The sequence below is a fragment of the Meles meles genome, chromosome 3 (genome assembly GCF_922984935.1).
Source record: "Meles meles chromosome 3, mMelMel3.1 paternal haplotype, whole genome shotgun sequence".
Classification (NCBI taxonomy): domain Eukaryota; kingdom Metazoa; phylum Chordata; class Mammalia; order Carnivora; family Mustelidae; genus Meles; species Meles meles.
Genome location: NC_060068.1, coordinates 140,470,222 through 140,496,949, shown reverse-complemented (window position 1 = coordinate 140,496,949; position 26,728 = coordinate 140,470,222). Strand labels below are relative to the sequence as shown.

Genomic DNA, 26,728 nt, shown 5'->3' with positions numbered 1-26,728 from the left:
AGCCTCATTACTACCCTTTTACCTCTTAAAACTTCCCTCTGTAGAACCACCACTATATAATAAATCTACTTCATCTCACCGACCCCACCTTCCCAAATATATACCTACTTGCAATTCCAAAGACACTCTCCAAAAAAATAGACATTTGAAAAAAGTGCATCTGTTTATACTCAGTCTATCTGCATATTACTTCTTGAGATTATTACTTTTTTTTTTAACCATAAAAAAGATTGCATATTGGCAATATAATGGGAAAACCATGGCGGCCATTTCTGGGTGGCGGTGGAAGGTAAGTGGGGTGGGGTCGAAGCACAGAAACGGGAGGGCTCAGAGAGGGGCCAGGGTGGTCCTTAGCCTTGAGACCTGAGGACTGAGGTGGAGTTGTCTTGATTATCAGTCCTTGGGCCTCTGCGATGTCCCATCTCCTTAGTCATTCCCTCTCTTCTCTCCACCTTTCCCCATTTCCACCACCCATGGACAGGCCGCATTACCCTCTTGAAGCAGAGGTGGGATGGCTTTTTGGCATGTGTCCTCCCGGGCCGGTTTGAAGACAGGCATGGCATTTGGAGGGCTGTGATATGGGACACACACCAGAGCAAGCTTATTTGTGACTGTTTCCACTCTGGGAAAAATTGTCCATCACTTCTGTGGCTTTAAAAATTTAAGCAGTTACTAGGCTGATAGGTTTAGAAACAAATCTTTTGTTCTTGTGGTTTTGCATTAATATTAAGCATGAATATATATCATATATTACATTGCTTTCCTTCTGCTCTGGGGCAGACTGCACTCCTTCCAAATAGGAAAACTGCCCAGCCCATAGATTCAAATTTTTGAAAGCTGTTATTCCCCCATTCCCAACCCCCCATCCCTAGCCCTCCCCTTCCTCTCGACCCCTCAGCTCCTATATTAGAAAAGCCCCTCCCTCCCCCCCTCCCAGCAGCCCACCCGCGGTTAGATAGATAGTGCCACATTTTAAGATTCATGCATCACTGCATTTTGCTATTGCACGGAGCCCAGAGAGAGAGGGAGTTGTGTATGTGTGCCCCCGCCCTCTCTTCTCCTCCTCTTCCCTAGGCTCTCAGATTCCTGTGCTATTCCCACTCTGCCCTCTCCCAGCCTCCCCCGCCCCTCCATCCCAGACCCGTCACTGGTTGTGGACATCCTCCCTGCGGACAATCTTGTAGATGATCCAGTAGAACATGTTGAAGATGAGGAAGGCCATGGGGAAGCCAATGCGGGATATTTTGTCGATCTTCTTGGCCCTCTGGATGAAGAGTTTTCGCATCTCCTCCGGGGACTTAGATGGTGCCGGGGGAGGGTTGGTGGTGTTGTTGTTGTTGGCGCCTTTGACGGAGATGCCATCTTTGGCCTGCAGACAGGCTGGGCCCATCCCGTAGGCAGAGAAGTTGAAGCGGCCCTCTCCAGCCTCATCCTCCTGGAACAGATTCAGCATGGGGCTCTACTTAAAATAAGATAGCAGCTGGGCACCCTCCCTGCAAGGCACTCCCCTGGGGGCCAGGCCAGGCCCGTCTGGTTCTCCCTGCCTCCCTGCCACTACCATTCCAGGTTTCTGAAGGCTCTTAGGCTGGCTGGGGAGTGATGCCTTATAGAGGGGCGCCACTTGCATGTGGACACAGATGCAAACCAGGGGATGGGGTGGGGCCGAGAGTCTGCAGACCCGTGTTCAAGTTCGGCTCTGTCACTTCCTGGCCTTGTGGCCTTGTGGCCTTAGGCAAGTCCCTTCTCTATTTCAGTCTCAGGGTTTTTTTTTACTTTATATTTTCCTATAAGTGGGGGAAAGATTCACCCACTACATGAAGACGTTCTTCTGACCATCAGAGGTTACAGATGAGCAGACGTTCTGAATGCTGTTTTGTTAGAAATCAAGGGGACAATTTAGAGGGATCCCCTGCTTTGCCTCTGTTGCCTCCTTGCCCTCTGCCCCCACCCCATTCCCCAGTGGGTGTGTTCTCGGGCATGGGTTGGGGGTGGTGGCAAATGGCCCCGGAGAGAGCAAACACTGTGGGCCTCAGTTCTGTTTCACACGCCGCAGGGACGCTAAAGCTGCTTTCTCCCTCCACGTTCCCACAGCCCTGGCACTTGTAACCTCAGACATAGCTCATTCAAAGCCCTTTATCATATGACTCCAACTTACCTTGACAGGCTTCTGCCCTTCCCCTTACCTTATGCTGAGCGTACCTGCCCGTCGGTCGTACTTTGCCAGTTAACCCTTGTGCATTTCTCTGTCCCTGCCTTATGCTCACTGCCAACAGGCCTGCTGCCTGTATTCTTCTCATTTCTCCCTTTCCCAGTTCTTGGTGATCTCCTGATCTGACTCGTGGAGACACCGTTGTCCGCTCTCATCACGTCTAGCTTTGTGATCGTCCCGTGTGAGCTCTGCGGTGTCACTGAGGGGCTCCACTGAGCTGTGGATGCCTGTGTGGCTCTGGGGAACTTGGAGCAGCTCACATTGTCCTCCCACCTCTCTCCCGCCTGTTCCTGTGTCAGGCAGGGCTGACCAAGAACAGGCGACACTGCGACACTGCGTAGGAGCCCTTTGCTAGCTCTGCTCCTGTCACCCTTGCTTGGGTCACCCCACGGCCTCATGGTGACAACTTCCAGTCCAGTCTTCCTACTGCCTCCGGGCCGGCCCCCTCGACCCAGCTGAGTTGTCACAACACACATCCTATCGGTCATCTTCTGCTTGGACTCTTTAACGGGCTGCCGCTGGCTTCAGGATAATTAACATCCTTACGTGGTGAATGAGGCCCCGGATGACCGGAACTCTGCCTGCCTCTTCAGTCTGAGGTGTGCCGTCTCTCTCTGGCATTGCATGCACCAGGCGCCCCCAAATATTTACATATATTCAGAAGTGTCATGCTCGTTCTGTTTTAACTGCAGCCTCTGCTCAAATTGTTCTCTCTTCCTGGATATACTCCGGACCTCTGCTTCCAGCGCCTTCTCTTTCACTGAACTAATGTCTGAGTCAGAAGCCATCCCCGAGGGTCAGGGTAGACAAGGTGCCCCTGCTGTGTGCTCCGTGAGCTCCCTGTGCCTCCTTCTCTGTTGTTGTTTTAAAGCTCTTATCACATTATGTTTCTTTTAAAATACATTTTAATCTTTACTTCATGCAAACCTTTTTATTTTTTAGAGAGCAGGGTGGGGGAAGGCAGAGGGAGAGAGAGAATCTTAAGCAGGCTCTACGCGCAGTTCAGAGCCCAATGTGGGGCTTGATCTCAGGACCCTGAGATCGTGACCTGAGCTGAACTCAAGAGTCAGACTCCTAACCAGCTGAGCCACCCAGGCTCCCCACATGGTGTTTCAGATTAAAGTCTGTTTCTCCCACGAGGCACTAAGCTCCATGAAGGCAGAGTCTTACTCATGTTCGTTGCACTCTCAACACTGAACATATGAACAGGGTTTCTGGACCTAAGCTCAAAGCTCAGTAAATATTTTTTGAATAAGTAAATGTTCACCAGTATATCTTCACTACTCCTAGCTTCCTTTTTTTCTTTTTTTTAAAAATGGGGTTATATTCCTGGTACCAGGAGGATTTGAGACGTGAAAAATGCTCAAGAAATCATTGGCAAATGGTTGAATCTGGTCCAACAGCCACATTGCAGAAAGGGGGAAAGAACATGTGCTTGGCAAATAGATTTCAACAAATATTTGTCTATGAGTAGGACAGCAGTAGAAGGTTGCGCCAGGACCAAGGAAAGGAGTTGGGGGCAGTTGTTCAAATTAGTGGACCCTGACATTGGGAGATGGAGAGGAAAGGAAGTTGAGGGAAATTGGAAGGGGAGGCGAACCATAAGAGACTATGGACTCTGAAAAACAACCTGAGGGTTTTGAAGGGGCGGGGGGTGGGAGGTTGGAACCAGGTGGTGGGTAATAGGGAGGGCATGTATTGCAAGGAGCGCTGGGTGTGATGCAAAAACAATGAATACTGTTATGCTGAAAAAATAAATTAATAAATTAAAAAAAATTAAAGGGCAAATTACTGGACTCTGTGCCTGGGAGGGGGTCTGGGTCCAGCTCTCTTGCTTACCAGTATAAATCTGTCCTTGCTGCAGGATGGGGTGCTTGAAAATGTTTTCTTACCAGGCTCTAGTTATGCAAGGGAAGCACCAAATTAATTTTATATACAGCTTTGGGCAAATTATTCTCTGCCTTTCTCATCAATCAAACATGGGAGTAGAAGGGGTGGCGGTGTGGCCTGGAGGCCCCATCTGGTTAGATGATCATCAGTTTCACAGGGTAGCAAGGAGAAAGGAAATTCCCGAGAAATGATGGGAGAAAGGCTTGCTATTCCTGCTCTCCCCAGCAGATGGCAGGAAATGAAAGCTTGGGGATGGAACAGGGGCAATCTGGTCCTCTCCTCTAGAACCCAGGGAGGTTGGGAATGTGCCTTCCCAGTATGGCTCGCAGATTTCCTAATAATCTGACTAATGAGGCCGGCCAGGGAATTGGAGGACCAGATGCTTTGTGCCCAACAAATGAGGTAACATGGAAGGATGGTGGGATTTGAGGAGCCCGGCCAAGATCACAGGCTCTGAGAAGCTCAGGCATGGAAGTAGCTCCTTTTCACTCACCATCTGGGGCTGAAAACCCCCTCTGCAAACGTCCTGCTGAAGGGAGGTTTCTGCAGCCCAAGCTTATACGTTGCTGCTGTACATGCCACATGCAGAGGGGTTTACTCCAAAGGAAGCACTGCTTTATGGTGAACCCCATTCTGCATCCTTGTAGTTTCTGACATTTGAGCCAATATCAGAGCCCTTAGGAACAAGGTCACACTGATTCAACCGCACATAAGGGGCCACGCGGGAGAAATGTGAGTGAAGAAATGAGCCAGGGCTGAAGAAATCTCCAGTCAGAAGGGACTCAGAGAATGCTTCCCCTACCTAAAGGCTGTTCCATTTCCCCCGGATCAGGTGGGATGTGAATCCAGTGGGACCAGAGAGCTGTGACTATTTGAAGATGAAAGTGTGACTTTTTAAATTCTTGTACCTTATTCTAGATTTCTAAGACACTGCTAGTGAAATTAAAGACAGTTGCATGTTGAATTTCATCTCTGGCTACTGGTTTTTGACCTCTGCCTGGGCGTAAGTCTCAGTTCTTATTTTTGATCTAATAAACAGCAGGGCTCTTTTTATCTGCTTCAGGACAGAAACACTGATGAACAGGTAAGCAGCTGATGGTGTATGGTCACTGGGAGCCGTGGGACCTCGAGCACCTCCCTTGCTTTGGCCACCAGCACCTCTGTGATCCTAGTGACTCGCTCCTCCTTGCTGTTGTCATTGGCAAGGGAGGAGAGGACAGGATTCCCCGTACAGGGCTCTAATATGCTGTGAGAGAGCCAGGCGGGAATGGAGCAGGGATATCTGATCAAATCCCATAGGGCTTTGTTTACATTTCACCAGGAGAAGGTTTAGTTTTCTGCTGGTGTGTAAACTGGTAGGGAGCTGGTGATGGTGGAGGCAGCCTTCGGAGGTACAGTAGGCCCACCATACTACGTGTCTGCAAGGGCTCCATTTACATTTTAGTCTCTGCAAATAGTGCCCCCTCGAGTTGTGCAGTGCACAGTCTAGTGGCCTGATGCTAGTCAAATATCATGGACATAGTCTCCATAAGTAAGGGTCTCTTCAACAAATGTATTAACCCTCTTTTTGCAGAGGAAAATGCAAAAAAGCAGCTAGCCGGTGGGAAAAGGAAAAAGAATGAATTCCCAAGATTGTTAGGTGTGGTCAGTTCCTTGCTTAGATTATTTTATTTTATTATTATTTTTTAATATTTTATTTATTTGACAGAGAGAAATCACAACTAGGCAGAGAGGCAGGCAGAGAGAGAGAGGAGGAAGCAGGCTCCCTGCGGAGCAGAGAGCCCGATGCGGGGCTCGATCCCAGGACCCTGGGATCATGACCTGAGCCGAAGGCAGAGGCTTTAACCCACTGAGCCACCCAGGAGCCCCTTGCTTAGATTATTTTAATCATCAGAGGCCAAGTATCCAATGGGCAGTGAGGACTAAAATTAGAAGTCTTTTGAGAAATCCTGTCTGGCTTGCTGTACCTGAGATGGTTTTCTCTTTCAATGCAGATTTAGAAGGATGGTTATACCTGAACTCCCATGGACATCTTCCGTTTGAAATGTCTGCCTCCTGCCTATGGTAAACTGCTAGAAGTTAATTGAATCAGATCGCTGATGTCTAAGAAACACACTGGGAAATCTGTGCATGGGTAATCATTTGGTTCCTTGGCACTTGTGTGGCAGGAACAAAAACTTAAAGCTACTTTGTAATCTGATTTAATCCTTACCACAGTCCCCCAGTGTGCCAATTTAGTCCACTTTGCAGATGGAGAAACTGGGCCCAGAAAAAGGAGAGCTTGAAGTCACATACTAACCAGTGATAAAGAAACAGGGTCCTTTGACACAGTACATGGTAGGTGGGGAGGGGGCTAGGAGAAGTAGGACGGTCTAAAGCTTGTAGGGCATTGGTGTGTGGCAGGTATGTGGTACGGCCTGACAGGTCATAGTATATGGGTTTTTGTTTGCCCTAATCTGTTGCTGGAAAAACTTCTGTGTAGGCTCTCTGACTGGAAAGGCTCCTCTTTGTTCCTAGAGCATGTTCACTATGTGTCAGGCATTCTGTTAGGCACCAGAGACATAGCACTGAGCAAAAGTAGGCATGGTCTCCACCCTTATGGAGTTCATAATTCAGTGGAAGAGATAAGTACCAAAAAACTACATCATGAATGTACAATTACAAATCAAAATGAATGTTCAGAAGGAGGGAAACTAAGCTTTAGTAGAGCATGACCTTTGCTAGCTCACACAGCATCCTTGGGCAGATTAGAAAAATGGCGTCCCTCCTTTCTAGACATAGGAATTGGAATCCCTTCCTCTGGCTCATACAGTCCATGCCGAGGCAGAACTTAGAGAAGAGTGCCTCACTGGCGAGGGGGCCTGTGTAGGATACAGTCTGCATGGCCATACTTGACAGTTTTGCATGAGAACCTCACTACAGGACCCATCCCTCTACCCAGGTATCAGGGAAGATGCCTCAGCTGAGTATCAGAAAATGAGTGGTTGGTTAACACCAAACAAATTTCACTGGGAAGGCATTCCAGGAGAGAACAAGACATCTGAAGTGCTATGTGTATGTTTGAGCAAAAGGAGAAAAAACTAGGGTTGTTGGTGCTCAGAGAACAAAGGAGAAAGTGTGTGGAAAGAAAAGCAGGTTCTCTGATCTCCAGGGGAGAAGTCTTTGGGGGAAATATTTATAGACCAAGGTGTGCAACCAGTTTGTTCCCACAGATGGCACTCTCCCCAGTGGCATTTGCTGGTTGGAGCACAGCCTCTGAGTTAACAGATGTTGGTGACTTCGTATAGATGGTTGGCCAAGTAGTTTTTTATTCACGCCCTCATAAAGTGAGAGAATTCACTCTGCGGGAGCATCTTGCGTGATGCTCTTCTCTTGGGAGTGGGAAGCAAAGGCCTGGCACTGGGCATTCTACTCAAAGATCTTATCTTTTGTGACGTACTTCCTTTCTGGAACCAAACCCTTGGAAATAATGCAGCCTTGCAGAAAACACCAATAACCACCTTTCAGTCTGCCAAGCTTCCAGGTCACAGCTAGTTACTATGTTAACCCATCAGTGTTTGCTCCATCAGTTCTGTCTTTGGGTATGAACTGATCATTTCCATAGTGTCGTGGTTGGAAGAGTTACTGCCTAAGGACCCAACAAGGCATTATTTGTGGGAGAGGAAGTTAGGAGTTCTAGGACTTCAATCCTATTTTATGTCTGCCTTACCCACTGAGAAGGACGGTCCACTGAAACAAATATCACAATACAAGGCTGCCTGGATCTCTTCTGTTTACCACCCACTGTCCCTCTCTAGGTAGCGATCCAAAGGCCTACCTTGTGATGTCTTCGCTTCCTCCTGAATCGGAGCAGCTCTTTGTGCTGCCGAGACACAAAGTTGACAGCAGCATATTCAAGTAGAGCTGAGAACACGAAGAGCAGGCACACTGCCATCCAAATGTCAATGGCTTTCACGTAGGACACCTGGAGTGGGGGAGGGGAAGAGCGCAGGGGCATGAGGGCAGGGGAGAATGAAATAGTTCAATATTTCTGCTCCTCGGTAGCTCCCCCATTACCCACTGCTACTCACTCCTCAGCTGGGATATTGGGGAAGTGCAGAGGAAACAAGAAAAATGCACCAAGAAGACTATACAAAACGCTGGAGAAAATAAGAATATGGTACTTAGAAGAGTAGTAAGGAGAGGAGGCTGGTGTATCTAGCATCATCATTGAGTGAAACAGATGCTGTGTTTAGTCTAAGGGTGACAGGGAGTGGTGTACCTAACACTAAAAGTAAACAGAGGATGTTAGCAAAAGTAGCAGAGTAAGATTTCAAAAACTCTCTTCGCTGTGAGCGCAATGAGGGCAACAGCAAAAATGGTCAGAATAAACTTTCTCAGAAGCCCTGTTAACCAAAGGCTAACAGCACTCATGAACGCATTTACTTAAAAAGTCAGCTGAATGCCAGTAAGAGCTTCAAACTTTGTGGCATTAAAAACAAAAACGAAAACAAAACCTAGCTTCACTGAGATGAAATTCATATGCCATACAATTCACAAAGCTAAAGTGTACATTTCAGTAGTCATTCATACATTCAAGATATATGCAACCATCATCACAGTCAATTTTGGAATGTTTTCATCACCCCGAAAAGAATTCCAGTGACTTTGAGCCATTATTCTTTTCTCTGTTCTCCCAATTCCTGTCCCCCACCACCATCCCAAGCAACCATTAATTTACATTCTGACTCTATAGATCCCCTATTCTGGGCATTTCCTGTGAATGGAATCATACACTATGTGGCCTCTTATGACTAGCTTCTTTCACTTAGCATAATGTTTTCAAGATTCGTTCATGTTGCAGTACATATCTGTATTTCATTCCTTTTTTTTTTTTTTTGAAGACTTATTTATTGAGAGAAAGAGCATGTAAGCAGGAGAGGAGCAGAGGGAGAGGGAGAAAATCACAAGCAGTCTCCTTGCTGAGCATGGAGCCCACTGCAGGGCAGGATCCCATTGCCCTGAGATCATGATCTGAGTCGAAACCAAGAGTTGGATGCTTAAGTCACTGAGCCACCCAGGCGCCCCTATATTTCATTCTTTCTTATGGCCAAATAATATTTCATTGTATGGATATACCACCTTTCGTTGACCCGGTCATCAGTTGATGGACGTTTGGGTTGTTTCTAGCTTTTGGCTATTATGAATAATGTTACTGTGAACATCTTTGTACAAATTTTTGTGTGGACATATGTTTCATTTCTCTTGGGGACTTGTGGTGTTTTAACTTGCCGAATTCTGTTCTCCTGTCCCCACTTCTGTGCTAGCCTAGAAAATCAACAGTCTGCAAGCAAAGTGAAGACCAGTATCCAGGCAGTTGGTGGATGGGGCAGAACAGAGGTGGAGCTTCTTTAAACCCCCTTTGCCAGAGAACTGTCATTATTTGGCCCGTCTTGTGGTTCGCTGAAAGACCTCACTCACAAGGAAGGCCGTCTTTATTTCACCTGCCTTGGAGCTGGCCTAGTGGAGCAGCCTTTTCCCTAGGGGCATCTGTTGAAAATAGTCAGTGGCAACTCTAGAATATCAGGTTAGCCTGAGGCCTTAGGTAAAGTTGACACAGACAGTAGGTTGATTAAAAAGCTTAAATGGAAAATCTAGGGGAATGAGATATCCATAGGGAGCTTTAGGAAGCTCTGACATATTTCTGAGAATTGCTGTGTGTGCTTAGGTCTGGGTGCTACTCAGGAAAGGCCTGAGAAGGCCCCTTAGCTCTCAGCTCCAGCTAACCTTGACACATTGAGCAAGCTGCAAGCGAGGGGTGAGGCAACACTGTAAACTGCCTGGCTGAGTGTTGGAGGTGTGTCCTAATACATCTGTAGAGCTCTAGGAAAAGGTAGGAAAAGCTCTTAGGAAAAGATTTCTAGGTTCCATGCATTTAAGCGAATTTCTGTCCAATTTTAGCTAGCCACCAAGCTAACTGCGCAGACTTCAGTGACCCCACACAACAAAGGATACAGAGCTCACAGAATTAGTTCACAAGAGTTACTAAACAAACAAACAACAACAACAACAAATCTTGAGGAGGGAGAATCTGACTTCCAAAAGATGCCACATTACATTATGTAAAATGTGTAATGTTCAACCAAAAATTATAAGACATGCAAAGACATCAAGGATGGGCCTGCAACGGACTAAGTGTTTGTGTCCCTTCCTAGGTCAAAATCCTAATTCCAATGTGAGGGAAGATGGGGCTGTTGGGATGTAATTAGATTTTAAGAGTGGAACCCTCTTGAAGGAATTAGCACCTGTATAAGAAGAGGCCAGCGAGGTGGCAACTCTCTTTCCACCCTGTGAGGATATAGGAAGAAGTTGGTAGTTTGCAGCCAGAAGAGGGTCCTCACCAGAACCCTACTATGCTGTCACCTCATCTCAGACTTCCAGTCTCCAGAACTACGAAAAATAGATTTCTTTTATTTATAAGCCACCCGATCTCTGGTACTTGGTTATAGCAGCCCAAATTGACTAAGACAGGCCCATATATAGGAGGAGGGAAAAAAAAAAAAAGGATTCCAAAGAAGCTGCCCCTGAGAAAGCTCAGATGTTGGACTTAATAAAGGCTTTATTCTTTTTTCCGATTTTTATTTTTTTAATTATTTTATTATCATTATTTTTTTAAAGATTTTATTTATTTGTCAGAGAGAGAGAGAGATAGAGCAGAAGCAGGGGGAACAGCAGGCAGAGGGAGAAGCAGGCTCCCCGCTGAGCAAGGAGCCCAATGAGGGACTCTATCCCAGGACCCTGGGATCATGACCTGACCTGAAGACAGATGCTAAGGCATCCCTTAATAAGGGCTTTAAATCAATTATTTCCAATGTTTTTAAAGAATTAAAGGAGACCTGCCTGTATAAACAACCAAAGGAAATTATGAGAACAAAGTCTTACCAAACTGAACCTAAGATAGGAATGATAAAAAGAATCAAATAGAAATTCTGGAGTTGAAAAATAACTGAAGAGTTCACTAGAGAGGATAAATACCATATTTGAGCAGACAGAAGAAAGAATCCATGAAGTTGAAGAAGAATCAGTGAACTTGAGATTATCTTGTCAGAGGAACAGAATGAAGAAAAAGGAACAGAGCCTCAGAGACCTGTGGGGAACTATCAAGTACACAAACATATGTTTAATGAGTGTGCCTGAAGGAGAGGAGAGAAAGAAGCAGAAAGGGTAGTTGAAGAAATAATGGCCAAAATTTTTCCAGATTTGAAGAAAAACGCTAATGTACACACCTAAGAAGTTCATGAACTCCAAGCAATGCAAAAGAGCTCCACACCTACACACTTCATAATCAAACTGTCAGAAGACAAAGAGAGAATCTTAAAAGCTGCAAGAGAGAAGCAACTCGTCATGTACCAGGGATCCTCAATAAGAATGACAACCGATTTGTCATTGGATTGATTATATACTTTAAAGCTGAGGGGTGGGTAGAGATTATTAAATCCTAGAGAGAGGGCCCGTGGGCATACAGAACGGCAGTGTGATTGTGAGGAGTGAGGTTTCTCATGAGAATCCAAGCAGTCTAATACAAATGGCCAACAGACACATGAAAAAGTGCTCCACATCACTCGGCATCATGGAAAAACAAAACAAAACCACAGTGAGATACCACCTTACTCATGTCAGAATGGCTAAAATTAACAAGTCAGGAAATGACAGATGTTGGCAAGGATGTGGAGAAAGGGGAATCCTCCTACACTGTTGGTAGGAATGCAAGCTGGTGCAGCCACTCTGGAAAACAGTGTGGAGGTTCCTCAGAAAGTTGAAAATAGAGCTACCTTATGACCCAGCAATCATACTACTGGGTATTTATCCTAAAGATACAAAAATAATGATTCGAAGGGGCACCTGCACCCTAATGTTTATACCAGCACTATCAACAATAGCCAAACTATGGAAAGAGCCCAAATGTCTACCGACTGATGAATGGATAAAGAAGATGTGGTACACACACACACACACACAAACACACACACACACGCACACACACACACAAATACACACTGGAATATTACTCAGTCATCAAAAAAATTGAAATCTTGCCATTGGTAATGATGTGAATGGAACTAGAGGGTATTATGCTAAGCAAAGTAAGTCAGAGAAAGACAAAATACCATATGATTTCACTCATATGTGGAATTTAAGAAAACAGAGGAACATAGAGGAAGGGAGGGAAAAATAAAATAAGAAAAAGACAGGGAGGCAAACCATAAGAGACGCTTAACTATAAAGAATAGACTGACGGTTGCTGGCAGGAGGTGGGTGAGGGGAATGGATTATATGGATGGTGGGCATTAAGGAGGGCATTTGAAAAGAGCAATGGCTGTTGTATTTAAGTGATGAATCACTAACTTCTACTCCTGAAAATAATACTACACTATATGTTAACTAACTTGAATTTAAATAAAATCTTGGAAGAAAAAAAAATAAACCAAGCAGTCTAGAAGGCAGTGGGATGGCTTATGTAAATGAGAAGACATCATGGGTTTATGGATTGGAAGACTTGATATCATTAATATGATGACACTCTCCAAACTCATCGACAGACTCAGTGCATTTTTCATCTAACTTCCTTTTTTATTGTTGTTGCAGAAATTGACGAACGAAACTTTCAATTCATATTGAGGTTCGAAAAGAAATGCCAAGGACCCAGAATAGCCTTATCAATCTTTAAAAAGAACAAAGTTGGAGGACTCATACTTCCCAATTTTAAAACTTACTACAAAGCAACAGTAATCAAGAGTATGGTACTGACATAAGGATAAATATGTAGATCAGTGGAACAGAACTGAGAGTCTAGAAATAATCCCATACGCTTATGGCCAGTTGATTTTTGACAAGGTTGTAAATTCAATGCAGGGGAAGGGTGGCCCTCTCAACCAGTGGTGCTGCCTTAACAGCATCCACATGCAAAAGAATACTATCCTTCCCTCCTACCGTATGCAAAATGCAAAATGGGTCAAAGCCCAAATTTAGGGCTAAACTACAAAACTCTTAGGAAAAAATATAGGTATACTTTTTTGTGACTTTGGATTAAGCATTAGTTTCTTAAATATGATACCAAAGGCTAACCAACAAAAGAAAAAATAGATAAATTTCACTTCATCAAAATTAAAAACTTTTGTGTATTAAAGGACACTATCAATCAAGTGAAAAGATAGCCCACAAAATGGGAGGAAATATTTGCAAATCGTATCTTTGATAAAGGATTAAAATCCACAATGCACAAAGAACTATTATTACAACTCACCAATAAAAAGAGAAATACCTTTATTATAAATTTGGCAAAAGATTTGAAGGGACATTTCTCCTAAGAAGACACAGAAATGGCTAATAAGCACATGAAAAGAATGCTCAACACTACTAATCATTAGGAAAATGCAAACCCAAACCACAGTGAGATAGATACTACTTCACATCCACTAAGATGTTTATAATCAAAGAGACATCAGATGAGAAGCAGCGTTGGTGAGGAAGTAGAGAAATTGGAACCCCAGTGAGATTATAAAGTGGTGGAAAACAGTTTGTCAGTTCCTCACAAAGTTAAGCATATCGTTACCATATGACCCAACAATTTCACTCTTTGGTAAATACCTATGAGAGTTGAAAGCATGTGTGCACACAAAAACTTGTACACAGATGTTCTTAGCAGTTATTTAAAATAGCCAAAAAGTGGAAATAACCCCAATGTCCCTCTACTGGTGAATAGATAAGCAAAATGTGATAGATCCATGCAATGGAAATGCTAATCAGCCACAAAAAGGAATGAAGTACTGATACAATGTACACCACAGATGAATCTTGAAAACATTATGCTAAACAAAAGTGCACCTATTATATGATTCCATTTATATGAGCTGTCCAGAAGAAGCAAGTTCACGGAGGTAAAAAGTAGAGTAGGGGTTGCCAGAGGCTGGACAGAGTAGGGAATGAGGAATGACTGTTGATGAGTTATGGGGCTTTCTTTTCTGGCTGATGAAAATGTCCTGGAATTAGACAGTGGTGAGTGTGTGCAACTTAGCAAATATTATTACCTGCTACTGAATTTTATGCTTTAAAAAAAAGTGAATGGAGAAGAATGTGAGGTTGAGTATTAATAGCATATGGAGCCAAATACTGAGTTTGGCATTACCCATGAGTGGAGCAGAGTGTTGAGTCTGGCATCAATCATAAGCGAAAGAGAATGTGGCACCAACTCTTAATAGACAGGGGAGCAAGTTGTTGACTCTAACATCAGGAAAAGGAAGCAGGTACATCTGCTGTTACAACTGCATAGAGCAGGGTGTCTTGTCAGGTGGTAACAGTAAATGGAATTTGGTCTCAAGCATTTATAGTGAATCCAGCAGAATGCAAAGTCTAGTGTTCATAGGGCAAAGGGCAGATTATTGAGTTTTGTGTAAGAGTGAATAGAGGAGAGAGTGGTGTCGAGTGTTGATGGCAGATGAAACCGAATGTCATCTCTCACATTAAAAGCTAATGGAACATGAAATATCATGAAAATAAAAAGCAGTGGAGAGACTTTTCTAGGTTAAAAGAGTAGCCATATACAGGGGTGCCTGGATGGCTCAGTTGGTTAAGTGGCTGACTTTTGCTTAGGTCATGATCCCAGGGTCTTGGGATGGAGCCCCGCATGGGACTCCCTGCTCGGTGGGGAGCCTCCCTCTCTCTGTTCCCTCTGCAGCTCCCCCTGCTTGTGTGCACTCTCTCTCTTTCAAATAAATAAATAAAATCTTTTAAAACGTTTGGAAAAACAAAAGAGTAGTCACATACAGTACGAAACTTGATTGGATCCTTGATTGGATCCCTTGCCATATTTATTGATGATGTTTTTTGACATTGGGAAAACCTGAAGTTTCTGTATTAGATGATATTATGGAATTACTTCTACTTCAATGATTATTGATATAAAATTGATGTATAATATATAAATAGAATTGATACAAATATAATTATTATTGAATTAATGTTAATTTTTTTGACAAATATCATTGGGGTCCTTATTCCTTCTTTAGAGATGCCTCATCATGATGTCTGTAACCATCAAATGATTCAACAAAAATTGTGTCTATCTACCTACCTACCTACTTAGCTACCCACCTACCTACCCACCTGCTTATCTTTATAGAGAACTAAAGTAAATGTGGCAAGATGATTAACAGTTGGAATCCAGGTGAAGGATATTACAGTGATCGTTGTATATTCTTCCAACTTTTCTATATCAAAGCAGAATGTTGAATGAGGCCTTAATTGGAAATGGTACAGAATGTTGGATTGAGCATAAGGCTAAAGGGAGCAGAATATGGAGTCTGGCGTTAACAGTAGGCTGAATGTTGTGTCTGCTGGTGAGTGATGAAAGCAGAATGGGGTTCAGACGGTAGTAGTGAGCGTAGTAGAATGCAGGGCCTAGAATTAAAAGAGAGTAGAGCGGAATGAGGCATCAAGCCTTCACAGCGAAGGCAGCAGAATGTTGTACCTCACGTATGGGTGAATGGAGGAGTAGGGGTGTCTGGCATTAATAGTAAAGGAAGCAGAACATCATGTCTAGCGTTAAAAGTGAATTAAGCAGAATGTGAGGTCTGGTTAACAGTGAAAGGAACAGAATGTCGCATTTACTGCAAGGGCGACTGGTGGAGAATTAGTGTCTGGTGTCGGTAACGAATGAAGTGGAATGCTGTGTCTGGTGTTTGAAGAATGGGGCAGAAATGTTGTGTCTAGCACAGAGTGAATGGAGCAGAATGTGTATCTGGCTTTAAGAGTGAATGGAGTGGAATGCTGTGTCTGGCGTTAATAGTGAATGGAGCAGAGTACGGTTCAAGACAGAATGGTGAAAGGAGCAGAACGTGGTGTTGAACGTTAGAAATGTGAAAGAAGATCGAGGTACGGGAAGAAAAGGGTTCATATATGATGTTTGGGATGAGGCTGCTATCTTACTGAGGGCTGGCCCCTGATTGAGAGCTGGGAACCTGGATTTTGGGAATGTTCCCGCTTTCCCTAAGTGATAATGATGCCTCACTGTGCCTAGACTGCCCAATACAAGGGACTGTGCCAAATGTTTGCTTTCCTCCGGGGAGTCCGGAGTTTTGGTGTGTGCCAGGTGGAAGGGGCTAGTGTGACCCGCACCCAGTAAAAATCATCCGTACTGAATCTTAAATGAACCTCAAAACAATGTCTCTATCTCCCTGGGCAGAAACATCCCCCATGTGTGACTGCCTTTTTATTGTTAGGGTAGGAATGCGCTCTGTGTGGTCCTGCCCTGGGGGCCTGGAGATAGAAAACAAGGAAACCTGCAGATGGCTTCCTTCAGACCCTGCCTGTGTCTTTTTCCTTTATCACCTAGCTGTGTATTCTTTTAAATTTATTTTTTATTTTTTATTTTTTTTAGAGATTTTTATTTTATTTTTTTTGTCAAGGATTTCTTTATTCATCTTAGAGAGAAAGAAAGAGAGAGTGGAGCAAGGAGCAAAGGGAGAGGGGAAGCAGACTCCACTCTGAGCAGGGAGCCCAATGTGGGGCTCCATCCCATGACCTTGAGATCTTGACCTGAGTGAAATCAAGAGTCCCACGCTCATCCGTCTGCGGCCCCCAGATGCCCCTGAGCTGTGTGTCCTTAACGCAACGCTGTAAGAAATCTTAGCTGTGAGTACAATGCTATGCTGAGTCCTGTGAGTCGTATCACATCTCTGAACGTGGAGGTGGTCCTGGAGACACCCCCCCCCCCCCACAAAGCAGCTACTGTTACTGGTGCAAGGAGCAGGACGTTGTGTTTCGCACTAGAAGTGAATGGAGGAGGAGGTGGGGTTGAGTGTGAATGACACGTAAGCAGGATATGCCTGTGGACTGCTGGTAGACATCAGAGCAAAGCACGGGGTTTGGCAACTGTGCACGACACAGTGTCCAGTCTGGAGGAGAGCTCTGATGCCCCAGAATGCTGCATCCTGCCAAGGGCGGCCAATGAAGAAACAGTGACCAATTCCTCGTGCTTCCTTCATCTCAGGCAGGGTAGAGAGATGGTGTCCTTCTCTGTCCAGGTGTTTTGTGCTCTGGGCAGTAGGACTTACCTTGGGCAGGGATGCTCGGGAGCCAGAGCTCTGGGTGGTCATGGTGAGCACGGTGGTGATGCCCAGGCCCACACGGGCTGGTGCGGCGTCCATGTTGATCCAGAAGGAGATCCATGAGAGGATGACAATGAGCAGGCTGGGAATGTACATCTGGATCAGGTAGTAGCCCATCTGTCGCTCCAGGTGGAACCGGGCCTCGATGCAGGTGAATTTACCTGCGAGAAATTATGGTGAGAAGGCGGAGTATTCTGGGGAGGCCGGAACAGCCTCAGCTGGAGGCCTGGGTCAGCCTCACACTAGCTGTTCCTGAGGCAAGCGTAGGAATCTGTGTGCCTCCATTCCCTCATCTGTGGTAAATTAGGGGTGATGAGCGCGATGGTGTTACTGTGGGGGTGAGATGAGGACTTAGCGCACTCCTCACATCTTTTATGCTCAGAAACGTCAGGTGCCGTCACCCTTACCAGCCCTGTTTTGTTGCTAAGAGTGGGCCTCAGCGGACCTGTCCTTAGCCTTCCGCCAGGTACCTTCCCAAAACATGACTCGAGTCTCTAACTTCCTCTTGTAAAAATGTTCCTTCCTTCCTTCCTTCCCTCCTCGTACAGAAAAGTCCCCATTATCTACAGGGAAAAGCTCAAACTTCTCAGCCTGCTCTTCGTAGCCATGCTCTGGCCTTTGTTTCCATCCCACTTCCCTTCTTTCCTCACCCTCATCGTGACCCCTTCCACTCTACCTGGGCCTTGAGAACTTTGACCCTTCTGAGCTTTGGCCACCACCCATCCCACTGCTGGGACGCCAGGCCTCTTCCCCACAACCAGCAGAAGAACCCTCCTGCTCCCCACCACCCTCTTCTGGTCATGCAGTCATCCGGCCGTAGGCAGAAGGCAGTGAGAGCGTAGGCACCTCTGTCTGTCTGTCCTCTGCACTGGACTGCGGGTAACTGGTTTCCCCCCAACTCTGTGCTTGCCTGGAACCGGTCGGGGCCCCTCAGCCTCTCCCCCCGTCGGATCCACAGGGCCTAGCGCAGAACTCAGCTCTCACCCAAGTGGGAACCGGGAAGAGCGAATGAGATAATGAATGAGAAAACGCCGTGTGAACAGTTTCAGGCTGTGGTATGCGAGGCAGTGGGACTCCGTGAGTCACTGCTGTCACGGCTGCTAATGGGAGTACCGTCACGTCTCGGTGTGCCCAGGGACCAGGGCAGTATCTCTGGAGGTGACCCGGGAAGGGGCAGCTGTGCCCAACACAGCAGAGCCCAGGCTGCCTGCCCTTGCTCTGGGCCTTCTACCTGCAGCAGAGCATGCGGCGATTTCTCTCAAGCCCCTGCTTCCACCCAGAAGGCCCCTCCGCGGCCTACTTCCCCTCTCAGCTGGGCTCTAGCTGGCCTGCTGACTGGAAGCCTTTCCTCCACTGCGCCTCCGTGAGCTCCTTCCCAGCCTGCTGTAGGGCAGACAAGACCGGTCTTGGTCCGACCCCAGCTCATTCCTGTGTCCGATCTTCCCACCAAGGCTGCCCTATGCCTGGGAGACAGAGAGCTGGGCACAACGGCCATGGGTCCTTCCCCTCTCCCGCAGCTCGCAGTCTGGGGGACCCTTTCCAACTGCACTGCTCACAGACCTCAGCATCACCTCTCAACTCCCTCCTGCTGAGGTCTGAGGAGAGCAGCCTGGGTGCTGCGTCCTGTCAGAAATGCCAGGTCCCCTGTGACAGACACTGCAAGATGTCCTCGTATCCGCTCCCCCCTTCTGCCTTAGGGACAGGGTTCATTTGGAGCTGGGCTGCTGCTACCTGGAGCGAAGACTCTTATCTCCCGGCTCCCCTGGCAATGAGGTGTGTGGCCGGAGCATCACGTGCCCCAGGACATCCGGGGAAAAGACATCAGAGCCACTTTCTTGGTTTCAAAGACTCTTCTCTTAAACATGAGGTAATCAACACACAACTGTGTCTGTCACAGGCACCTCGTAAGATCTGTTGAACCAGAAGTTGAACGAATGTTTGGACCTACCTGTGTTGTAATGCTTCGTGCAGTATCTCAGGTCCTTCTCCTCTTTCAGGATAAACTGGGGTAGAGTTAGTCCATCTGCCACCTGCACAGCTCCCTGCTCCTGCCACTCGAAGATCAGGTCATTCATGGTATAGCCAACTGGGGTGGGGGCCCAGAAAAAGCAGCGGTCACCACCCAGAAGGACTCATTTGCAGCGGGTCGGAGCTGGTTTGGGCTAGAGACTGAGAGGCATCAGGCATGAGAGGGCATGCATGGGACCACCTTGCCTCTCCACCACCCCCTCCCCACTCTTCTTCTACCCTCCCCCCACCTCCCCTGCAACGGAGGAGGTTAAAACTGGTCAAATTGTTTACATTGACTCCCCCCCCCCCACCGCCTTCTATCTCGCTTGTCCTTTCGTCTCCACCTCTTGCCCCTGTGGTCCTCATCAGCTCACATCTGCTATTGGGTCTGCGTGCCATCCTTGCACGCTCCCTCCTCTGCTCACAGCAGCTTTTCCTGGGGGAATGACTCTAGAAAGCTGTTGGGGGACTCTCAGCCGGGGGCGGAGGTGTTAGGTAATGACACAACTAGCCCCGTCAGATGCTCTGTCCCAGGACTTGAATCTTGAATCAAGCAACAGAAGGTCAGAGTTGGCTGGTGCCAGTTTCCCTCAGAGCCTAAGTCCACTGCCTAAATCCTCTGCCCTGGTTTCTGTATGTCTTCCAAGTCCATGAGGAAGCCCTATGTCCTTCCATTGAATTCCACCTTTTTTTTTTTTTTTAAGGATGTTTATTTATTTGACAGAGAGAGACACAGCGAGAGAGGGAACACAAGCAGGGGATGTGGGAGAGGGAGAAGCAGGCTTCCCGCTGAGCAAGGAGCTGGATGCGGGGCTTGATCCCAGGACCCTGGGATCATGACCTCAGCCACCCAGTCACCCTAAGTTCCACCTTTTAAATTAGATTGGTTTCCGTTTGCAGTCAAAGAGGTCAGCTCCCTCCTCTGGTAGGTTCCCTTGTGACCTGCGACATAAAGCCCTCTCCAGTGCCCCCTCTCTTCCCCAGGCCGAAGGAAGCATTCTTACTGCCCGGAGGCGGCAGTGTTCAGCCTTCCAACAACACACTTACCACTCACTGCCCTGTGTTAGAGTTTTTTGTGCCGCCGGCTGTCTATGTGTCCCCAGCTGCAGGGAGCAGCCCTGTGAGTTCAGGGACCCTGACTTATTTGAGCTCTTTCTCCTCCATTCCTGGAGAGTGTATCCACAAGGGACGCGGAAGAGTGCCTCTTGGGAGAATACTGCTGGCTCCAAAGCTAGGCCTCAGCCTGCCAGTAGGCGGGGCGTGCTTAGATTTCTAATGCATTTTTTAAAGCAAAGCCCCCCCCCCCACCCCGGTATTTTGGGCTAGGACAGTTATCTCTTGGGGTCCAGCAGTTTGCTGCTGCTGCCGTGTGGGAATTTCTGCAACTCCCCTGGGTAAAGGGGAGTCTGGTCCTTTCTAAAGCCCTCATGCAGTGACTCACAGCTTTCCAGTTGCATGATGCACGTCTGGACGTCCATGGGGAAATTCTTCAAGTCCATGGGGCAGGCCAGTGTTAGTGTGATTCTGAGAAGAGAAGGGAGTTGAATGATGCTAGAGCCACACACCAGGGAAGCTGTGCCTCCATTCGAGTTATTACCAGGAAATCAGTTATCTTGGAGAGGTCAAGGAGGTCAGGGAACTAGTGTGTATTGAAATAATATATGTGTATTTCTACATTCCAGATATGGAAATGGAGGCTCAGAGAGATACAGTATGTTGCCTAAAGTCACACAGTCAGTGGAGCTTGTGGGTTTCTGTGGAGTCTGTCTGGCTTCTAAACATCTTGCCCTCAGCCATGGCCTGAAGGCCTGGAGGCCAGGTGTTGCCCCTGATCCCTGTTCTTCAGTGGAGGCTCCATTCCAAGTCGAGCAGCCCCAAGCCTCAGGCATCCAGGACCACCTGCAGCAGGGGCTTCAAGTGGTTCTTTGCTGCCTCCCTTCATACACTGGACTCATCAAACGCTATTTTAAAGAGGCCCTTGCCTTCTGGGTGTCCAAACAGAGCTGACTCATACCTGTGGGCTCATGCTGGGGTCAGCTGGCAAGTGGTGGGTGCCCCCAGCTTCTGCGAGAGCTGTCTATTTTGGGTTATTTCACCCTGGCAGAGGCTGAGCCTCAGAACCAGAGGGAGTGCCCCTAACAGAAGCAAGGTGCTCAGTTCAGGCTAGGATGCAAGGCTTCAGCTTCAAAGGCTTTGCCCACGTCGGAGCACCTGCTCCAGAGAATAGAGAAGAAAAGCTCTCAGAGCCCAGACAGGCTTAGATCATCAGGCCAACTCCCTCACTGGACAGCTGAGGAAACTGAGGTACAGAGAAGGATTGGTCGGGACTCCTGCAAGGTCACCCAGTGCGTGATGACTCAAAGGCAGGATTCAAAATTATGTCTCCTGGCCATTGGATTCTGAGCTCCTGTGTTTACTTTCTGACACTGTTCTCCTGAAAAGGACCTCATCGGTGGTGGTCTGGTGACACTTGGCCACCGGCACCTTACTGCACATGATGAGGGCATGGCCCCGTGTCAGCTTCTCCCCTCCAGCTCATGCCTGCTGCTCTGGATTTGGGCCCCATTGAAGCACAAGATAGAAGCAAGAGGGGGGAAAAGGGAAGGGAGAGGGAGAGGGAAAGTGAAAAGAAAGTGAACAGAGTTGAATTTTTGGAGATAAAAGCTCCAAAGTGGGGCAGCTGTCACACTAGGTTAATTTTCTGAAGCTGAATGACCTTGGGAACATCACTTTCTGCTGATCTGTCCTTCTGTCATGCTGCATGGGGCTTAGCTTTGTAGAGATTCCAAACCCGCCTGGCAGCAGCAAAATCCAGCAGTGCACCTCTTCTGCCCCAGCAGCCAGGGCACCGGCGGCCGTCCTGAGCCCATCAGCCTTCCATCTGGATGTGCGCTGACAGGACGGCAGCGGGAGGAAGGCCACGTCTGCCTCTGGCTCCTCCCAGCAGTCCCCTCCTCAGGGCCTCCTTTCCCCACTGAGGTTCTTGAATCCCCTCTCCTACCTGGCCTGCTCTCAGGAGTCACCCTGAGTCCAGTCATATCTGAAGGTTAGAACGGCTATAGCTTCTCCTATGGGCCTGGATATTTAAAGCTCATCTCCTAATGGAAACAGAAAGATTGATTCCCCCAAAGAACTGGAGGGGGAGGAGGAGTCATTTAGGGCCAGTGTCTCTTAGAAGCTCTTTGAAATAAACACATATGCATTCATTCATCAAATGAGTGCCTATTGCATGCCGGGCACTTTCGGCTAGGCTCACAGTGGGCATCAGATGGACACTAACAGATTGGAATCGGGGCTGTGCTACTAGGTGGCTGGTGGGAACTTTGGCAAGCCGCTTAAGTTTTCAGATCTTCACTTGTCTAATCCGCAAAATGGGCATAACAGAAATATTTCATGGAATTGTTAGGAGGGTTACAAAAAAGATATGTAAAATACCCAGCCTACTTGGTAAATTCTCCACGAATGCTACATATATAAGAATCTAGCACGGACATTGGTCATTTTCTCCATGACTTGGGGGAGGAAATAGGAAATTATGTGGGGAGAGTTGGCAGGAGACTATTAAAGTTTGCCCCAATCAGTATCTGTAGGATACCTCCCAGCTAGGAAGGGGGTCCCGGCTTCTTAGACTCTGTGCAAAGTTTGGGGGTGGAAGGGATTTATGGAAGGGAGGGAGCAGCCCTGGTTTGTACCTGTGAGTCGCCTGGCAGGCTCATTTTTGTTGAGGTTGCTGGGACTTTTCAGGCTTTGTGCCTTTGCTACTGCTACTTTTTAAAAATTGTGGTAAGAACATTTAACATGCGATCTAGCCTTTTAACAAATATTTGTGTACAAAATCGTATTGTCAACTCTAGACACAACGTTGAACAGCAGTTCTCTAGAACTCACTCATCTTGAGAAACTGAACACCCCTGCTGCTGAGCACTGTCTTTAAATACTCTTTTCCCTTCTTGTTTTATTGAAATGCTGGCTAAGCTTAGGGACCCAACCTTAACCCCTCTAAGATGCTTCCTCGGTTCCCCTGGTTATAACGAACCACTCACCTCTAAGACTTCGCCTGGTATGTTCTCCTTCCTCCCTGAGTGTAACTTACAGAGCTGGTTCCGCACACCGTGCAAAGGTGTGGGGTTGCCCGGGCCTGTGCAGCCCTGGCTGGCCCACCTCTTAGCGTCTGCTCCCAGAAGGCTGTGGGACCAGGTGCACTCTGAGGAGGACAGCAGGGTGAGCCTCTGTGGAACTCACCTGATGCTGTAGAGGACATTTCCGTTCCGGGAGATCCTCAGCAGTTTGTTGTCGGTGGTGATCTCGTGGAAGTGAGCCCCCTTCTCGTTGGCAAAGAACAGGTCGGGTTTCCAGATGGAATCCAGCATGGACGGGTCCAGGTCCAGAGAGTCATCCGGGTATTCATTGTAGGCCAGCCGGGGGTCGTTCCACTGCTGCCGCAGGAAGATGTTGACCCTGTAGTCCTATAGGCAGGAGATACGGAGTAGTCAGGGTTAGGCCCCGGGAGGTCTGCTCTTGGAGGGCCCAGGGGCTTTCATGCTTCCCAAAGTCCCTTTTGGAGAATTCAGAGTACGGTTGCATCTTATGTGGGTGAGACATAAAGTCTGTGCCTCAGGAAGAAAGTCAGGGGAGTCACCCCTGAAGATCCTGTCAGCGCCCTATCAAGTATATTCAGTTCTGAACTGAGATTATTTAGTGGTATTCTTCTGAAAGTTTTCAAAAATAAAGTTCCACCTGACATAGTAAACACCTGTTTTCATCCCGTTGCCATTTTGTCATGTTTGCTTCATTTTTTGGATAAGAGAGAGCACATCACAGATAAAGCTGAAGTCCCTCTTTTACTTTTTTTATTTTATTTTTAAATAAAATTTGTCTCTACTTGACAGAGAGAGAGAGAGCACAAGTAGGCAGAGAGGCAGGCAGAGAGAGAGGGAGAAGCAGGCTCTCCACTGAGCAGAGAGCCCTATGTGGGACTCGATCCCAGGACTTCAGGATCATGACCTGAGCCGAAGGCAGCTGCTTACCCAACTAAGCCACCCAGGTGCCCCTGAAGTCCCCTTTTATTATGGAGGCCATCAGGGCAGTAATTCCCATGCACAGTAAAGTTTGAGTGTCACTCTTCTGTAGATTGACAGAGTAAAAGGAGAGGCTAAAAGCTGATACCTGAGCGGTCAAGCTACTCTGCCTGAAGGGAGCAATGAATTCCCAAGCAGTGAAAGAAGGACAGGTGAATTCTGAGGAGCTCCTGCTGGTCCTAGGGTTCATACCGTTCTGTTTCAGTCCTAGCCTCTGAACCTTCTATCACACATGTTAATTTATTTGTTTGGGGAGGATTTTCTCTTTAATTTTTTTTTTTTCCTAATGTAAGCTCTACACCCAACGTGGGGCTTGAACTCATGCCTTCAAGATCAAGAGTCTTGTGCTCTATTGACCGAGCCAGCCAGGTGCCTTTGGGGAGGATTAATAGAGTTTGTGGAGTCACATCTTACTGGATTCTGAACTCAGTGCTAAGTTTAATGCTTCTCAGATGGGACTCTAGTGTAGTTATTCTGCTGGGAAAAAAAAAAAAAGGCACGATCAAGCCAATTAGGGAATGTTGGACTAAACCAAATGCAACTGATTTTTTACTGTGGGACTTTTCGGAGACCTTAATATGCTAGTTATTTGCATGTATCTCCAAGAGGGGAGGTTTATTTTGGGCACTGAACTCTTGCATTTTGTGCGTGATGCTTGCCTTCTACCGAATATATGTTAGGAATTGCCATCCTTGTCAAAACTTCCTCCCCTCCCCCCACCTTCGTTTCTTTTCCGGATGGAGCAACTGAGGTCCAGAGAGTTAAGACTGACCCAGTATCACTCTGAAAGGCAGGTCAGAGCCCAAGAGTCCTGACTCCTAGCTGAGGATTTGTTCAGTTGGTCCTAGGATTGCTGAGAGAGCCCATTCACCAACCGATCGCAGCCCGAGAAGCAGTTATGGGAAGGGTAGGTCTCCATGCCAGGAAAGTGGGTCATGAAGTTAAGAAATATTTTCACGAAGAAATGTTTTCAGTTTTGTTAGGGAGGCACTCTTAACCTGGGATCTAGGACTCTTATGATCCTGCAAGTAGAATTTGGGATTTATTTGTGTTTTCCCTGGAAGAAGAACTTGGTTGTCTGTGCTGGACTCTCGAAAGGGTCTACAGTTCCCCAAAAGATTAATAACCTCAGTTCAGGTCTGACTCTGAATTCCATCCTTCCAGGAATAACCTCCACACAGGAGCACCTGCTGGGGCTTTCCCCGAAGGTGCTGGAGAAACGAGACCCTGCAACATTTTCTTTCCCATCACTCTTGATCTGTCATCAGCAGGGACGGACTAAAACAAACAACCCTCCTCGCCACCCTTACCCTCACCCCTGCTGGGTTCCCCCACAGTACGGGTCTCATTCTGTTTGCCTCCGGAAATATCAATAGCTTCGTAAAGTGTTCCAAGGTATTTTATAGGTTTTTCTGTAATTTAATTGAATCCTCTCCCTCCAGCCCCATAGACAATGACATTTGATCTCATAATCTCATGTCTTATAAATCCCGTGGTGGAGGGAGAGCTGTAGGCCAGACCTAGATGTTGATACTTTGTTTTTGCTGCTGACAGTAATGGGCAGCTCCCAATCTGGCCGCCTCTGATCAGGAAATTAGAAATAGCCTCACTTTCTCTCTTGAATGTTATGTGGAGTGTGTGTGTGTGTGTGTGTGTGTGTGTGCACGTGTGTATGCGTGTGTGAGAGCGCCCAGGGCAAATCACGTCAGAGGAAATGGACTGTGAGTGGTGGTGCAGGAAAAGCCTCCAGTCCCCAAACCCTAGCTTCACTTTGAGGTTCTTGCCAGTGACACATGAGTCCTGTTTATGCGGCTGGAAAAGAGGGAAGTGGCATTTCTTAAAATGGTCTGTTAGGCACCAGGCGCTGTTCTAGTTGCTGTCACACACACTCAGTCTTCACAAAACCCCTGCAAGCTGGACACTCAACTTCTCGTGGTGAGGAAAAGAGGACCAAGGTTTGGAAACGTTGTGAAACTTGTCCAGGGCCCAGGGCTAGTAAGTGGCGGAGCTGGGCTCTGAAGGGATGTCAGCCCTACCCGCTGTCCCATCCCACAGGGGCGGATAGCCAGCTGCGCGCTGGGGACACTCCTCTCCCCTCCACACTGCCTCTGTGGATTCTGCCTGCTCAGGGAAAGCACTGTCTCCTGCAGGAGCCTCGACGCCCCCAGACTTCCATGGCCTCTTCCTTTCCTGATCTCCTAGCAAAACAGAATCACTGGAAACGTGTCATTTAGTACCGTGTGTGTCTTGTCTTCTTTACTTGATCGGAAACCGTTTGAGAGGCTGAAACTGACCTTACTTTTCTCCTGCACCATCTCACCTACCTGCCTAATCAGTGCACCTGAGAGCTACCCAAAGGCAGAGGGAGGAGGAGGCAAAGCCAGAAAAAGTTTGAG

At 47.1% G+C, this 26,728-nt stretch overlaps 1 protein-coding gene across 2 annotated transcripts in view; it reads right to left on the bottom strand.

Moving 5' to 3' along the window:
• Positions 1–1,056: 1,056 nt before the first annotated feature.
• Positions 1,057–26,728, bottom strand: part of GLRA1 (glycine receptor alpha 1) — an 80,365-nt gene continuing 54,693 nt past the window's right edge. Inside the window, exons 4-9 of one of the 2 annotated variants that reach the window (XM_046000255.1) lie at positions 23,497–23,720; positions 20,696–20,778; positions 19,193–19,330; positions 17,191–17,405; positions 7,917–8,063; positions 1,057–1,459 (exon numbers count right to left, since the gene is read on the bottom strand). In XM_046000255.1, the coding sequence (XP_045856211.1) occupies positions 1,145–1,459; positions 7,917–8,063; positions 17,191–17,405; positions 19,193–19,330; positions 20,696–20,778; positions 23,497–23,720 (1,122 nt within the window). In that variant the 3' untranslated portion in view covers positions 1,057–1,144. The remainder of the gene's footprint in view (positions 1,460–7,916; positions 8,064–17,190; positions 17,406–19,192; positions 19,331–20,695; positions 20,779–23,496; positions 23,721–26,728) is intronic. The other variant, XM_046000256.1, reaches the window with a different exon arrangement.